Raw genomic sequence first — 15198 nt, 5'->3', positions numbered from 1 at the left:
ATACTCAGATTCATCTTTTTGTCTTATTAGTCAAAAATTAAAATTACATGAAAAACTTAAACAAGAATTTTATAAGATGTAAAACCAACTGGTTATTTTTAAACCACCAGTTGTAGTCTGTCAGTAATAATGAGTGAAAGAAAACACAAATCTTAGACTGAATATTAGAAAACATAAAATACAAGTTAAAGTGATTGCTTTTGTTTTCCCCTTTAACTCCCAGTGCTCTTGGCCTCTTTATGATGTCACCTCTCAACATCATTAATTTGAACTTACAGTGCTTACTTAAGTCCTGGCAAATCATAGGTGGTGGAAATGTCTGTACCAAGATTGTAAGTCCTCTTGTCAAATTTTATATTTTAAAATAACTGAAATGCTCTAGTTAGCTTTATATTTATTCTCTTTAGTATAAAGAGATGTCCATTATTATTCATTATAAACAAGAGAGTATGTGTTTAGCAGACACATACATTCTCAAGCAACATCATAGGCTGTTTTGATCCAAGACTTAACTAATTCATTCATTTCAGTGAAATATATGCATAGTTTTGGATAAATCTTTTTGAATGTGATCCTTACTTCATTTTTTTTTATCATACTATATTTTGTAACATACAGAATAAAATGTTTCATGGTTCTCATTCAGGGAACTTTCACATCTTGGAGCCTATTTGGAAATCTCTGGGAATGTTTTTTTGTTTTGTTTTGTTTTTGTTTTCTGTTTTGTTTTAAACTTTATTTTTGAGAGAGAGAGTGGCACTGAGAGAGGAAGAGAGAGACTCCCAAGCAGGCTCCTCACTGTCAGCACAGAGCTCGACGTGGGGCTCAAACTCATGAACTGTGAGATCGTGACTGGAGCAGAAATCAAGAGTCAGACACTCAACCGATTGAGCCACCCAGGCGCCCCTTGTTTTATGTTGTTGTTGTTGTTGTTTGTTTGTTTTTTTAATGTCACAGTGACTGAGGAGTCTACTGACTTTTAGAGGGCGTGTATCAAGGATGCTAAACCTTTGGTAATAAGTGGGGCATCCCAACAGAAAGAAGATCAATTAAATACTAACTGTATTCCCCTTGAGAAATACTGAGTAGGCAAAAATACTTTGCAATGAAAAGCAGATTATGCAGACATGGGAAGTTTGACAATAGAAGCTTCCTTATGCTTAATTTATGTTGTGTTATAATGAGGTAGGGAAAGAAGACCTTCAATTATGTAAGCCTTTTAACTATGTAGACTTGGAACAAAGGTGAAAGTATGAACTATGAAATACAAAGAATGTAACTGGTTTTTATTTTGGACAGTACTTTTGAAGAAAAATAAAATACAACTCTTGAAAATAAACAAAATGGGCTTTAAAAGTCCCTAGTGCCGACTCCCTTATAATGCAATCATAAAGGACTACCATCAGTAAAAGGGTTCAACGTATGTGTAATAATTAAAGGGTGAGGGACTTGCTGATGATTACAAAGCAATCTGTACTTTGGCATATAACATGACAGAATTACACTGTATAATAATTACTTTAAAATGTTGAAGCACAATAAAATATTGATGGCATTACTATTATCATGAGCACTGCATGACTTTCAGAGAACTTCACACAAAGAGTTAAAAACTTATTTTTGGTTCTATGACTATTTCTTTATGTTGTTTTCTGGTATAATCCTAAAACTCTCATGTATCATAGAAGGAACATGTCGTTCAATTCATAATCAAATGGCCTCATTGTTAGCTAATGAAGCACACATACAAGTCCTTAATAACAAAATCTTATATTTCTTTGGGTTCAAATGGCAACTTTCAATTCAGTTACAAGAGAATTTGAGATGCAGAAAATAATTTTGTGCTTTTTCCTCTGAATTCTATGGCAGGACCTTAATTCTGGACTTAACATTTCTGTGTCATGGCTATCAACTTATAGTTGATAGAAGAAATTTTCTCCTTTCAGTTCAGTTTTCCCCCTCCCCACTTATTCCTCTTTAATACCCTTGTTCATCAAAACCTCAACAGCACCATTCAAATGTTTCTCCTCTTCCTGCCTTTTCCTCCAACTCAGGTTGTATCAGTCAACCCAATCCTTCCATTTCTAATACTGAATAGACCTAAGGTTACTGAAGGAAGTAAGAGAGGTTTTCACAAAGAATGGGGCTATCTAAAACGTGAACTTCTTAAACTTCCAGTATTAACTTTTGGATCCCATATTGACTATACATTTTTTTCATCCCTCGAGTTGCATTAATAAGGTCCTCTCCTACCATCTTGCCTAGGAATTCACCTTGATATAGAACAAGGTATATGAATCTTAACACTATTGACATATTAGGAAGGATAACTACTTACTGGAGGACTGGGCAGGGGGCAGGGAGGTACTCTGCAGTGTAAGTAGCTAGCAGCATCCCTGGTCTCTACCCACTAGATACCACTATCAGCACTGTGTGTACACCCCACCCCCCCAAACCAAAAGATACACACAATTGTGATAAAAATATCTCAGATGTTAAAAAAAAAAAAGAGCGAATTTCACCATACTATACCTAGAGTCATCTTTCACCAAGACAATAACCATGTGACAATTGAGTTTTGCCTTAAAAAAGAGACCTCTAGAGCAAATACAAGAGTGACTCAGACCCAGTCTGTCCCTGGAAAACTTTCTGCCAAGTACTTTATTTGTCATATATCTGATGCAGAATACAAAAATCCAAAGTCAGCCAGCAGGATATGTTATGAAAGTCACATATAATGATTGTCTGTAGCCATTTCAAATCAAAATAAAGTAGGTATAACATTATTGAGAGCCCTTATTCTTTGAATTTATTATACATTTCAAAGATATACCAGAGATACAGTTAAAGGTAAGAGTAAGGGCAGGTTTATTGTATACAAAGATTAAAAATTTTAAGGCTAAGAAAAAAAAGTCCTACAAATACAGTTACACGTTTACTCCTTTAAAAGGAAAAAAACAACTTATTTCCAGTGGTAATATAAAAATAGATTTTTGTCATAAAAAATAAAGATCCCCATGTCTCCTACTTTGGGATCTCAATTTTTTATTTAGGAAAACCCAAACCCAGTTTCCCTTTCTAACTCATGAATGCATGACATTCCACAATGCTAACAATGGGCACCTTCTTTACTTAAAGCTCACACATATGTGGAATCTAACACAAAATGAAGAATCAGACCTATAAATACAGAGAACAAAGTGATGGTTGTCAGAGGGGAGGAGGATTGTGGGGATGGGAAAAATGCATGAAGGAGAATGGGACATACAGGTTTCAAGTAATGGAAGAAATAAGTCATAGAATAAAAGGCACAGCATATGGAATACAGTCAATGACACTGTAATAGTGTTGTATGGTGACAGATGGCAGCTACACTTGCTGTGAGCAAAGCATAACATATAAACTCGTCCAATCACTATGCTACACACCTGAAATTAGTGTAACACTGTGTGCCAACTATACTCAAATAAAAAAAAAATTAAAAGGAATCTTGAGATTAAGGGAAAAAAAAAGCTCAGAGACACTGAGACTGATTTTGAAATGATTAAATGTGTGCACTACACCTGAAGTGAAGGCAGGTTTTTGTGGCACCTGTTTTCCATTGCACCATGGTTAAGATGAAGTATTAGTTATTATGTTTCCTTATATATATATAGCCAGAGATCTTAATTCAAAAACTAGGTATATCAAGACAGAACAACCTTTTTGACTTGTTGCATTTTTTCTTCTTATGAATTAACCAATTGTTTCAAAATAGAAAATATAAAAAAAATATGCTGTGTGTGTGTGTGTGTGTGTGTGTGTGTGTGTGTGTGGTTTAATAAAAACTTTAAAAATTGAATCTAACTGCATCCTGGTCTAGAAATTTCTTGATGTCCCAGAGAGGTAAAGGGAGAGATGCTACTGCCAGGAGGACCTGATTTAGGCAAAAAAGTAGAAAAATGGTATCTATTCCCAACAGGTTAAATTTATTGAATTGTTTATGGCATAGTGAGAACTAGAGTATTAAGATCATGGCTATTTTGGGGTCCTATAAAATCTTCCCAGTGAAAATGAAAGAGAATTAAACTTATTTGTCACTAACCCTAACCTAACCAACCTTAAGAAACATTAAGAATTTTCAACCACACCATTAAGTTACATTGTGTCACTTTCTAATCAACCACTCTGCCACTCCCCCACAACGGGGCTGTTAAATTACCATAGAGAGCCTTGCCTATGCTTGAAATTCATACAAATTAGATCATACAGTATATACTTTTGTGTTTCTGGATTTTCTTTCAGTATAATTTCTTTTTGATTCATTCATGTTACATATATCAACAGTACATTCCTTTACATTGCAGAGCAGTATTCCATTACATGAATATACCACACTTAGTTTTTCCATTCTGCTGATAGACATTTGAGTTACTTTAGTTTTGGGTTATTATGAATAAAGCTGATATACACATTTTGTCCAAGTCTTTTTGTGAACTTCTCCTGGGTAAGGTACAGTGGAAATGCTGAATCATACATATAGCACACATATGTTTAACTTTATTTTACAAACATGAAGTGGTATTCCAAAGTGACTGTACTATTTTACACCTACCACCAATGCTGAACATGTCAGATACTCTACACCTTTGCTGTTATGTCATTAGTCTTTAATTTTAGTTGTTTTGGTAGGTATAAAGTACAAAGGATGTCTGTGAATCAGCAAATATATATTATGTATATGAATAAAAATATAGGTTTATACATATGCATATGTGTGTGTGTGTGTGTGTGTATATATATATATATATATATATATATATATATATATAATTTTCCTCAAAAATTCACACAGAGCCCAATAATCTCATAGACTGTGAGATCATGACCTGAGCCAAAGTTAGACACTTAATGAACTGAGCCATTGAAGCACCCCTTTTAATGTTTATTTTTGAGACAAAGAGCAAGCGACCAAGAGCAAGCATGAGCAGGGGAGGGGCAGACAGAAAGGGGGACAGAGGATCTCGAGCGGGCTATATGCTGACAGCAAAGAGCCTGATCCAAGACTTGAACTTGTAAACTATGAGATCATTACCTGAACCAAAGTCGGACACTTAACTGACTGAGCTATCCAAACGCCTCTTAGTTTTCTTGCACATATTTCAATAAATTTACCTCTAAGTAGTTTTTTATGGTATTGCAAATTATACTGTGTTCTTAAATTTATATTTTTAAATTTTTCCATTTATATTTAAAAATATGTAATTTTTAAAAAATTTTTATTTAAATCCAAGTTAGTTAACATATAGTGTATTAACGGCTTCAGGAGAATAATTTAGTGACTCATCATTTACATGTAACACCCAGTGCTCATCCCAACAAGTGCCCTCCTTGATGCCCATCATCCATCTTGGCGATCCCCCCAACCAACACCCCTCCAGCAACCTTCAGTTTGTTCTCTGTATTTAAGAGTCTCTTATGGTTTGCCTCTTTGTTTTTTTTTTCTTATTTTTCCTTCCTTTCCCCATGTTCATCTGTTTTGTTTCTTAAATTCCATATGAGTGAAATCATATGGTATTTGACTTTCTCTGACTTTCTTTGCTTAGCATAATACATTCTAGCTCCATCCAAATGGCAAGATTTCATAACTTATATAATTAGAGCCTATATCATACAATCTTATTACATTCAACAGCTCTAAATAATTTTTTAAGTTTATTTTTATTTATTTATATTATTTAAAAAAATTCTTTAAATGTTTCTTCATTTTTGAAAGACAGAGGGTGAGCAGGGGAGGGGCAGAGAGAGAGACACAGAATCTGAAGCAGGCTCCAGGCTCTGAGCCTTCAGCACAAAGCCTGATTCAAGGCTCAAACTCAAGAACCATGAGGTCATGATCTGGGCCGAAGTCAGATGCTTAACCAACTGAACCACCCACGTGCCCCAATTTATTTATTTTGAGAGAGAGAAAGAGAGCACAAACGGGAAGAGCAGAGAGAGAGAGAGAGAGAGACAGAGAATCCCAAGCAAGCTCTGCCTTGTCAGCATCAAGCTCAACACAGGGCTTGAACTCAGGAACTGTGAGATCATGACCTGAGTGGAAACCAAGAATCAACCAAAAGTGGGATGTTTGACTGAGTCACCCAGGTGCCCCTCCCTAAATCATTCTTTTTGTAGATGTTACTGGATAGTCCACTCAAGCATGTCTTCTATGAACAAAGACAATTTTACTTCTTCCTTTCCAATCTTAATGTTTCATTGTCTTATGGAACAAAATAGTCTGGATTGCAAGGTTGATTAGAAAGAGTGAGCATCTTTGCCTTATTTCTGGTTTCTAGAGGAAAGATAGTCAACATTCCACAACTGATTTTAGAAATGAGTATTGTCCGGAGACATTTTATCCATTTGAGGAAGGTGTCTTCTATTTCTATTTTTCTCAGAGTTTTAAATTATGAATTGATATAATTTTTTTCAAAAATTCTTCTGCGGGATGCCTGGGTGGCTCAGTTGGTTAAGCATCCGAGTCACAGAGAACTCTCTCTCTCTCTCTGTGCCCCTACCTGGCTGTGCTCTCTCTCTCTGCCCCTACCCCACTTGTACTCTCTCTCTCTCAAAAGTAAATATTGAAAAAAAATCTTCTATATATCTTGAAATTATTAGATGAATTTTCTTATTTGTTATTTGGAGTGACTGCCTGGGTTGATTTATACATGTTAAACCAAACTTATATTCCAGAAAGTAAATTTCAATGACCATGATGTATTTGCCATTTTATATATTGTTCAGTAACTGGTTAACAAATTGCTAAGGAAGTTTTGTGTCTGTGTTAATGCAAGATATTAGTCTATATACTCATTTCTCATAACTTCTCAAAATTTCTTTGAAAAGTTTTAGTGTCAGAATTATTTATATTGGTGTCAAAAATGAGTTGAAACTTCTTTCCCCTACCTCTTGTTTCTCAAAACCTTGTGTAGACTTAGTATTTTTCCGAATTTTTTTTTTAAGATCCGAGTTTAGGTCTGTGCTTTCCTTTCTTGGAAGGTTTTTGATAATGGATTCAATTTACTTATTATGGAGCCCATTCACATATTTATTATTTAATCATGTGTTTTGCTAAATTAGTTTTACAAGGAGCTCATCTATATCACTTGAGCTGCTGAAATTTTTGCCATACAATTATAAATAATATTTCCCATTATCCTTTAAAATCTATGTAGTTAAAAAACTTGTATCAATCCTGATATTGGTAATTTGTATTTTCTCTTTATTTTATCAGTCTAAGAGTTAATCAATTTTAATAATTAAAAAAAAACAAATTTTGGATTTTTTAATTTGCTTTAATTTTGTGTTCACTTTGTTTCTGGCTTATAGCTTTATTATTTACTCCCTCTAACTCTGAACTTAGTTTGATATTTTCCTAATTTTATTCATTTATTTTTCATATTTTCCTAATATTAAAGCAGGGATTTAAAACACTGTTGTAAACTTTTTTCTAATACCAGTCATTAAAACTACAAATTCTCCTTTGTGAACTGTAGTCCACAATTTTTGATACTATGTTATTCTTAATTGTTTCTTTTCGTAAATGTGCACTGTGATTTGATGATAGGTTATTTAGAAGAACAATTTTTTAAAAAAATTGTATATTTTCGGGGCGCCTGGGTGGCGCAGTCGGTTAAGCGTCCGACTTCAGCCAGGTCACGATCTCGCGGTCCGTGAGTTCGAGCCCCGCGTCGGGCTCTGGGCCGATGGCTCGGAGCCTGGAGCCTGTTTCCGATTCTGTGTGTCTCCCTCTCTCTCTGCCCCTTCCCCGTTCATGCTCTGTCTCTCTCTGTCCCAAAAATAAATAAAAAACGTTGAAAAAAAAATTAAAAAAAAAAAATTGTATATTTTCTATATAGTGACTTTGATTTCTAATTCAATTACTTGTTGATTAAAGAACTATAGAAATTATACAAGGAATAAATGGATCATGCCTATGTACATTTTAAATCACAAATTTAATATTGTTTCATGAATCTGAAATATTTCCTCTTTCAGAGTATTTAAAACAGAGATGTTCATAACCATAGCTGAACATCAAAATTTCTTCAGCAATATATTAACATACATTGGCTAGATCCAACCCTAGAGATTCAGATTGGCCAGATCCAGACTTAGAGATTCAGATACAACAGGGCAAGTGATTTTAATGCATGTCCTCAGTTAAGAAGAAAAACCATCACCAGCAACAAAACCCAACTGTGTGGATGGAGCTACAGAGTATTATGTTAAGCGAAACGAGTCAGAGAAAAACGAATATCATATGATTTCACTCATATGTGGAATTAAGAACCAAATGAACAAAGGTTAAAGAAAAAGAGAGGTAAACCAAGAAACAGACTCTTAACTACAGAGAACAAACTGATGGTTACCAGGGGGAGATGGGTGGTGAAGTAGATTAAATAGGTGATCGGAATTAAGGAGTGCACTTGTTGTGATGAGCACTGAGTGATGTATGGAAGCGTGATAGCACTATATTGTAACCATGAAACTAATATTACACTGTATGTTAATTGGAATTTAAATAAAAGCTTAAAAAAAACTAAACCAGATAACTTATTGGTTAATACATCCTAAATTTTATTCAATTAAAATCATTTAAATTTTTATAGAGTGACAAAAATGTGCCAAGTTTTGTGCTAGGAAATAGAGCCTAAATAAAAATATCAAGATACTTATTTTAATGTACTTTATTTTTCAATTTTTTTGAGTACAGTTGACATGCAATGTTACATTAATTTAAGGTGTACATTAGACTTCTCCATTATGCTACGCTCATCCCAAGTGTAGCTACCATTTGTCACCATAAAACATTATTACAGTATCATTGCCTATATTCCCTATACTGTGCCTTCTCTTTTATTCTAGTGACTTATTCATTCCCCAACTGGAAGCCTGAATTCCCACTCCCCTTCACCCATTTCGCTTTCCCCCACAAACCATTAGTTTGTTCTGTTTATGGATCTGGTTCTGCTTTTTGTTTATTCACCGTTTTTTTTATTTTACTATGTAATTAATTCTTAATATTTATATAATGTCAAAATAAGTAAGATCCTGTGTATGTGTGTTTGTGTGTGTGTGTGTGTGTGTGTGTGTGTGTGTGTGTTTATGCGTGTCTGTAAGCCCCAAACTCACACACGATCAACAATGGCTTTATTTTTGTAATGCAATGAGATGCTGTAAAATAACATTTTTAGGGGTACCTGGGTGGCTCAGTGGGTTGCGCATCTGACTTGGGCTCAGGTCATGATTCACTGTTTGTGACTTCGAGCCCCACATCAGGCTTTATGGTGACAGCTCAGACCCTGAAGACTGCTTTGGATTCTGTATCTCTCTCTCTCTCTTCTCCCCTACTCCAATTCTGTCTCTCTCACTCTCAAAACTAAACAAACATTTAAAAAATGTCTAAAATAACCTTTTTATATGAAATATTAATGTATGCCTCCAATGCGAATATTAGATAATAAAACATGCTCATATAGTACTGAAACAAATGGAAACTTTTAAATGAAAAATACTTTGCAAAATAGTTTTTATTTCTCAGATATTCCTAAAGAACAAAAATTAAAACAAATAAAAATCCGTATCGATACTTATGGTGCACACTGACACACATACACATTCACATACATATAAGTATGTCATTGAATCATTCAGATTTGCTTAAGTTCTGAGAATATTTTGAGGATCTGATTTTGCTTAAGTAATGCTTTTAAAGTGACATATTTGCTAAAATTCAATTGCAAGTGAATCTGGAGCATGAGATAGAGAAAAATAATTCAACTATGATGTCACAATTCTTTTTTAAAGTTTATATTTCAGACATGGCAATTTGGTAACTTTCTAAACTGTTTTTTATTTACTTTGTTTTAGTTATGTTAAAGTTTGTGCAAAAGACACACGTACTCATTTCTGTTTCTTCTAGAATAAAGTAATCTTACATAATAGTAGAGATCTGAGAATGCAAACTATTTCTCTAGTTGGTGATGGCAAGTGCTTACACATAATAGTGATCATTAGAGTGATTATATATAAATTAATTAAAAACTTTCCCTCTTATTTTAATAGCCAAAAAATAAACTTTGGAACATACGATAATTACATTCCAGGTAAGAAAGAATTTAATATTTACTTTTGAAACATGATTAATTTTAGAATTATGATTATTTTAAGGATAAGGGATTATTATCCTCTATTCAAAGGGATAAAGCAAGAGCTCTTACAGAATATTATTAAAAAAAAACCCTTTTACCTATAAGGCACCTTCCTCATGGACTCAGCAAACACTTTCTAAGATATTTTGTTTTTAAATCAAACAAAGTTTAAGCAAATAGGTTCAGCAACATAAAGGTGTTATGTTAGAAATCATACATGTTAGAAATAAAAAATCAGATAATCTTACAGTTGAAAAGTAGTCTAGAAATTGGATAAACAACTCACCAATATCCACAATGACTTGTACTACATTCCTGCTAGACTATATCCCCCTGATAATAGGCCAAAAACCCAACAATCTGATGTTGAAGGCCTTCATATATCAAATGATTTTCCCTCATATAGTGAGCTTAAATATCTCTTTCATTCTGTATATTTTCTCATCGATCCTGTTTTCAGGAGACTCATAGGAAAAGTATATTTTCTCTTACACAAAGTACTACTACTGCACGTGTTTAAATGCAGTGAAAATCTCTCACTAGTTTCATTTGTACGCTAAATGTCTCTAGCCATTCTCTTATAGTTTCCAGGTAACTTTACCCTCACAGTCACAATTCTATAGGTACTCTTAATTTGTTAGATTTTTTCATTAATATGCCACTCACATTTTTTTCAAATTTTTATTTAAATTCTAGTTGGTTAACATATAGTGTAATATTGGTTTCAGGAGTAGAATTAAGTGGTTCATCACTTATTTATAATACCCAGTGCTCGTCAAAACAAATGCCCTCCTTAATACCCATCACCCAATAACAACAATGCTGTTATTAAGTGCACAACATTTACTCTTGTAGCTTGGAAAATTACTAACTAAAGGAATCTTAAGCAGTAGCATTTAGATTCAATCATATATTTACGAAATATTTTATAACAAGTACTGTGCTAAGTACTTTGGAGGCTACAGAAGTAGTTACCATATTTTCTGATCTCAATAGAATTTATTCTAACCTAAAGAATCTATAGCAAGAATCCAGACCTGGAGAGACAGAAAGATTATAAGAAAGCAGTAAAGATGTTTCTTTGCATTTATATCACAGACTATATTAGTTTTACAATGACTAGTTATCTGTAAAACTGATCAAAATAGAAAAATAAATTTTTATTTTCATGTACTGATAGCAGAGAATTCCAAATATTAATAAAATAAATGAAGCCATAATTCGTATCATTTGTTTATTCATGAAGTCTATTATCTTACTGCCATTTTAGTTCTGATGAAATTCTACTTACTCTAAAATGTTTGTTAAATATTTTCTTATTTTAGTCAGTGAATTAAGCAAAAAATCATGGAATCAGCAACACTTTGCCCTGGTATTTCCCAAACCACCACGGCCAGGAAAAAAAAGGAGATCAAAACCATCTCAACTACGAGACAATACAGCTCCTGTGAGTATTGAAAAGATCATATAATCTTACTAGTGATAAACTTGTGAAATCATGTATAGTTATGTGCTTTACAGATCAGTGCTGACCAATGGGATTTCTGTGATGATGGAAATATTTATGTCTTTGCATTCCAATTTAGCTATTGAACATTCATTTTGAGAGGCTAGTCCAACTGAGGAATTGAATTTTACATCTCAACTCAATTCAATTCATTTCTCTTGAGGCTTATATACCATATTGGACAGCACAGTTAAAGGTAATTCAAATTCTACTACTTGACAAAAGTAGATATATTTTATTTTCATTTCACTGTATAAAAATTGGCCTCTTATTTCATATTATTTCTTTAGTAACACCACACTATAGAAAATGTGTGTTCAAGAAGCACAAAAATCTGAGGATCCTAATGCTGCAGTTAATAAGAACATTCAGAAAATGTTCCCTAGCTAGAGAAACTCCCTCATTAAAGTTGTGGGGTTATATTATACCCTGATGAAGTTTTAATACTTCTTCAATGTAGAATTCAGTATTCTGAATACTTGAAGATAAATATTTCTTAATGTGTGTGGAGTCATCATGGGATATGAAATGTTAAAAAAAAAACTTTCACAAGATAAATGTATCAACTCTTGTTTGTTTTAGGGAGTGTTTCTAATCAGTAGTTATCCTAGCTTATTCTGTAATCTCACACTCTTTGCTTTGCCTTTCTTTCTTTATTCAATTTATTTTTCCATTATTTGTTATCATTACTTGCAAAGTTTGCTTTTTTTGCAATTAAGATTTTGCAAATACTTGGTTAGGAGTTGAAAAGAAAATGTACCATTCTGCACAAATTTACTTGCACTGAATGTTACAGATTTTATCGTTGTAGTTTCCTATCTGAAAGATATCAATTTATACCTTGCCAAGCAGTAGCAGTTTTAGGCTTGTACTTTTAACCACATGTAGCAATCCAAATTCCAGAGACCTTGAATGTGATAATAGAGAACAGGATATGCCTGAACATGAAACTATTAGATATTAGAGAATAGTTTCTGAGTTAGCCTAGTAATGCAGAGTGGGCAGAATATTTTAAGAATTCTCCAGAACACTGAGGAAAAAAAAGCCTCCCTGATTGTGAAATCAGAAATTCTGATATGTCATTAGTCAGTGGAGGCCTCTACCAATTTTAACATAATATCTTGAGGGAATTATGAAGATCCTCTAAATTGAAATAAGGCCCACAATAATACATGAATATCAATTAGTCATAAAAAGAATGAAATTGGAAAAGCAAAATAAACTATGAGATCTACAATGTATCCACTTATCAAAATCTAAAATCTTTTAATGGTTAAAGTTAAAATGTATTTGATATCTGGTAATAAAGGCTGTGTAACTTGCACACAAGTTGTTCATCATTATTCTAACCAATATTTCAGAAATATGATGAAGAGAAATTAAGAGAAGGTCCTAAACGACCGTTATGGATGCACAGTTCTTTAATGAGAATTTCTGAAAGACCATCTGATTATTTAGCTGCCAGGATATGGCCCCTACATAAACCAACCCATCACTCCAAGGAGGTTGCTAAAGTAGCAGATGTACACAAACCTGTATCTCCAGCAAGAGGTAAGAAAGATAAAGAACACAAGAAAGCAGACAAGAAAGACAAATCAGAATCAGAACCAGAATCCACAGTTTCAAAGGGGCCACTAATAACTAGGAAGGAGTCAAAGAAAGATAAGGATATAGAAACAGGAACTAAAGGTGAAAAAGATGTTGCAAAAACAGATGTCAAAAAAGAGAAGAAACATACAAAGAAGGGTAAGGAGTCAGCTACAGAATCTGAAGAGGAACAAAAAGGTGCAAAAAAAGATACCAAAAAAGAAAGAAAAGATTCAAAGAAGGGTAAGGAGTCAGGTACAGAATCTGAAGGTGAAAAGAAAGATGCCAAGAAAGGTGCCAAGAAAGAAAAGAAAGATTCAAAGGACAAGGAGTCAGGTATAGAATCTGAGGGTGAGAAGAAAGATGCCAAGAAAGATGCCAATAATGAAAAGAAATATTCAAAGGACAAGGAGTCAGGTACAGAATCTGAAGGTGAAAAGAAAGGGGCCACGAAAGGTGCCAAAAAAGATAAGAAAGATTCAAAGGACAAGGAGATAAGTATAGAATCTGAAGGTGAAAAGAAAGGGTCCACAAAAGGTGCCAAGAAAGATAAGAAAGACTCAAAGGACAAAGAGTCAGGTACAGAATCTGAAGGTGACAAGAAAGATGCCAAGAAACAAAAGAAAGATTCAAAAAAGGGCAAGGAGTCAGGTACAGAATCTGAAGGTGAAAAAAAGAATTCAAAGAAAGATGCCAAGAAAGATAAGAAAGATTCAAAGAAGAGCAAAGAATCAAGTATAGAATCTGAAGATGAAAAGAAGGGTGCCAAGAAGGATAAGGATGGGAAAAAAGATTCAAAGAAACCAGGAGAAAAAGATGATGAGTCAAAAGACAAGAAAGAATCCAAGAAAGATGCAAAGAGAAAGGTGAGTAAAAAAGAGAAGAAAGATGAAAAGCCCAGTGGGACAGATACTGAATCAAAAGATGATGCCAAGAAAGATGCCAAGAAGAAAGCCAAGAAAGATGCCAAGAAAGATACTGACACAGAATCTCCTGATGCAAAGAAGGATGCAAAGAAGGATACAAAGGATGCAAAGAAGGATGCAAAGAAGGATGCAAAGAAGGATGCTAAGGCAAAGAAAGGCAAGTAGGCCTTGGATAAAATTCAAAAGCATGTTTGATAAAACAATTTTAGCAATCTGATACTAAATCTATGAGTGACAGGGGGCCTCAAAGAATCAAATAATTTTTAAAATGGAGCAAAGAAGAATACAAAGAAAGACTCATAAAATCATAAAAATATAAAGAAGAAAAGAAAAATTAAGAGATGATTCAATGAAGAACTTGGAGGATACATATGCTAAGTTTGGGGATATGAAGGATTCAATGAAAAATCCCTAGAAATGTTCAAAGAAGAATATTCAAATCAGGATGTAGAAGTTAATGACACTGGATCTGTGGATAGTAAAAAAAATATATATATCAAGACTTCAAAAAAATCCGAGGTAGACATTCAATCTATATAATCAAACTGTGAAGCTGCATCCACAGATTTAAATAAAGAACTATAGGTGTATCAGAGGAAGTCAAAAAAATTTCAGAAAGTCTTTCAAATAAATACAAATTAAAAGTAGCATTCTTCAAAAAAAAAAAATATGGAAGGAAGGAAGGAAGGAAGAAAAGAATAGCTTCCTTGTGAACCTATACCATCATCCCTGAAGTGTAAACAGCCACACCAGGTTGATGGAAATTAAATTCCACATCCAAGCCAAGACATACACACTTGGTAAGTTAGTTTTGTTTTTTAAGCGAAACTGGATTAAACAGTAATTGAGTCAATTTAAAGTTTGAATTGAAATATACCATTCTTATAAAAATCTGTGTCATCTGCCGAGTATGTTTTGCTGGAATTTGGTAGAATTGAGTAGAATTTACTTAAGGCTTTCTCATTATAGAAATTACTGATGAATTTGGTAACAATAACACAAG

The 15198-nt window shown here is 33.6% G+C and overlaps 1 protein-coding gene across 13 annotated transcripts in view; it reads left to right on the top strand.

The window, feature by feature from the left end:
- The first annotated feature begins 249 nt into the window (after positions 1-249).
- Positions 250-15198, top strand: part of CYLC2 (cylicin 2) — a 49592-nt gene continuing 34643 nt past the window's right edge. For all 13 annotated transcript variants that reach the window (XM_058694724.1, XM_058694723.1, XM_058694720.1 and 10 more), the window contains exons 1-4: positions 250-332; positions 10090-10130; positions 11501-11622; positions 13044-14995. In XM_058694724.1, the coding sequence (XP_058550707.1) occupies positions 316-332; positions 10090-10130; positions 11501-11622; positions 13044-14360 (1497 nt within the window). In that variant the 5' untranslated portion in view covers positions 250-315 and the 3' untranslated portion in view covers positions 14361-14995. The remainder of the gene's footprint in view (positions 333-10089; positions 10131-11500; positions 11623-13043; positions 14996-15198) is intronic.

Source organism: Neofelis nebulosa, chromosome 12 (genome assembly GCF_028018385.1).
Source record: "Neofelis nebulosa isolate mNeoNeb1 chromosome 12, mNeoNeb1.pri, whole genome shotgun sequence".
NCBI classification, from domain to species: Eukaryota; Metazoa; Chordata; class Mammalia; order Carnivora; family Felidae; genus Neofelis; species Neofelis nebulosa.
The sequence above is the reverse complement of the archived record's forward strand: the minus strand, read 5'-3'. Positions and strand labels throughout refer to the sequence as shown.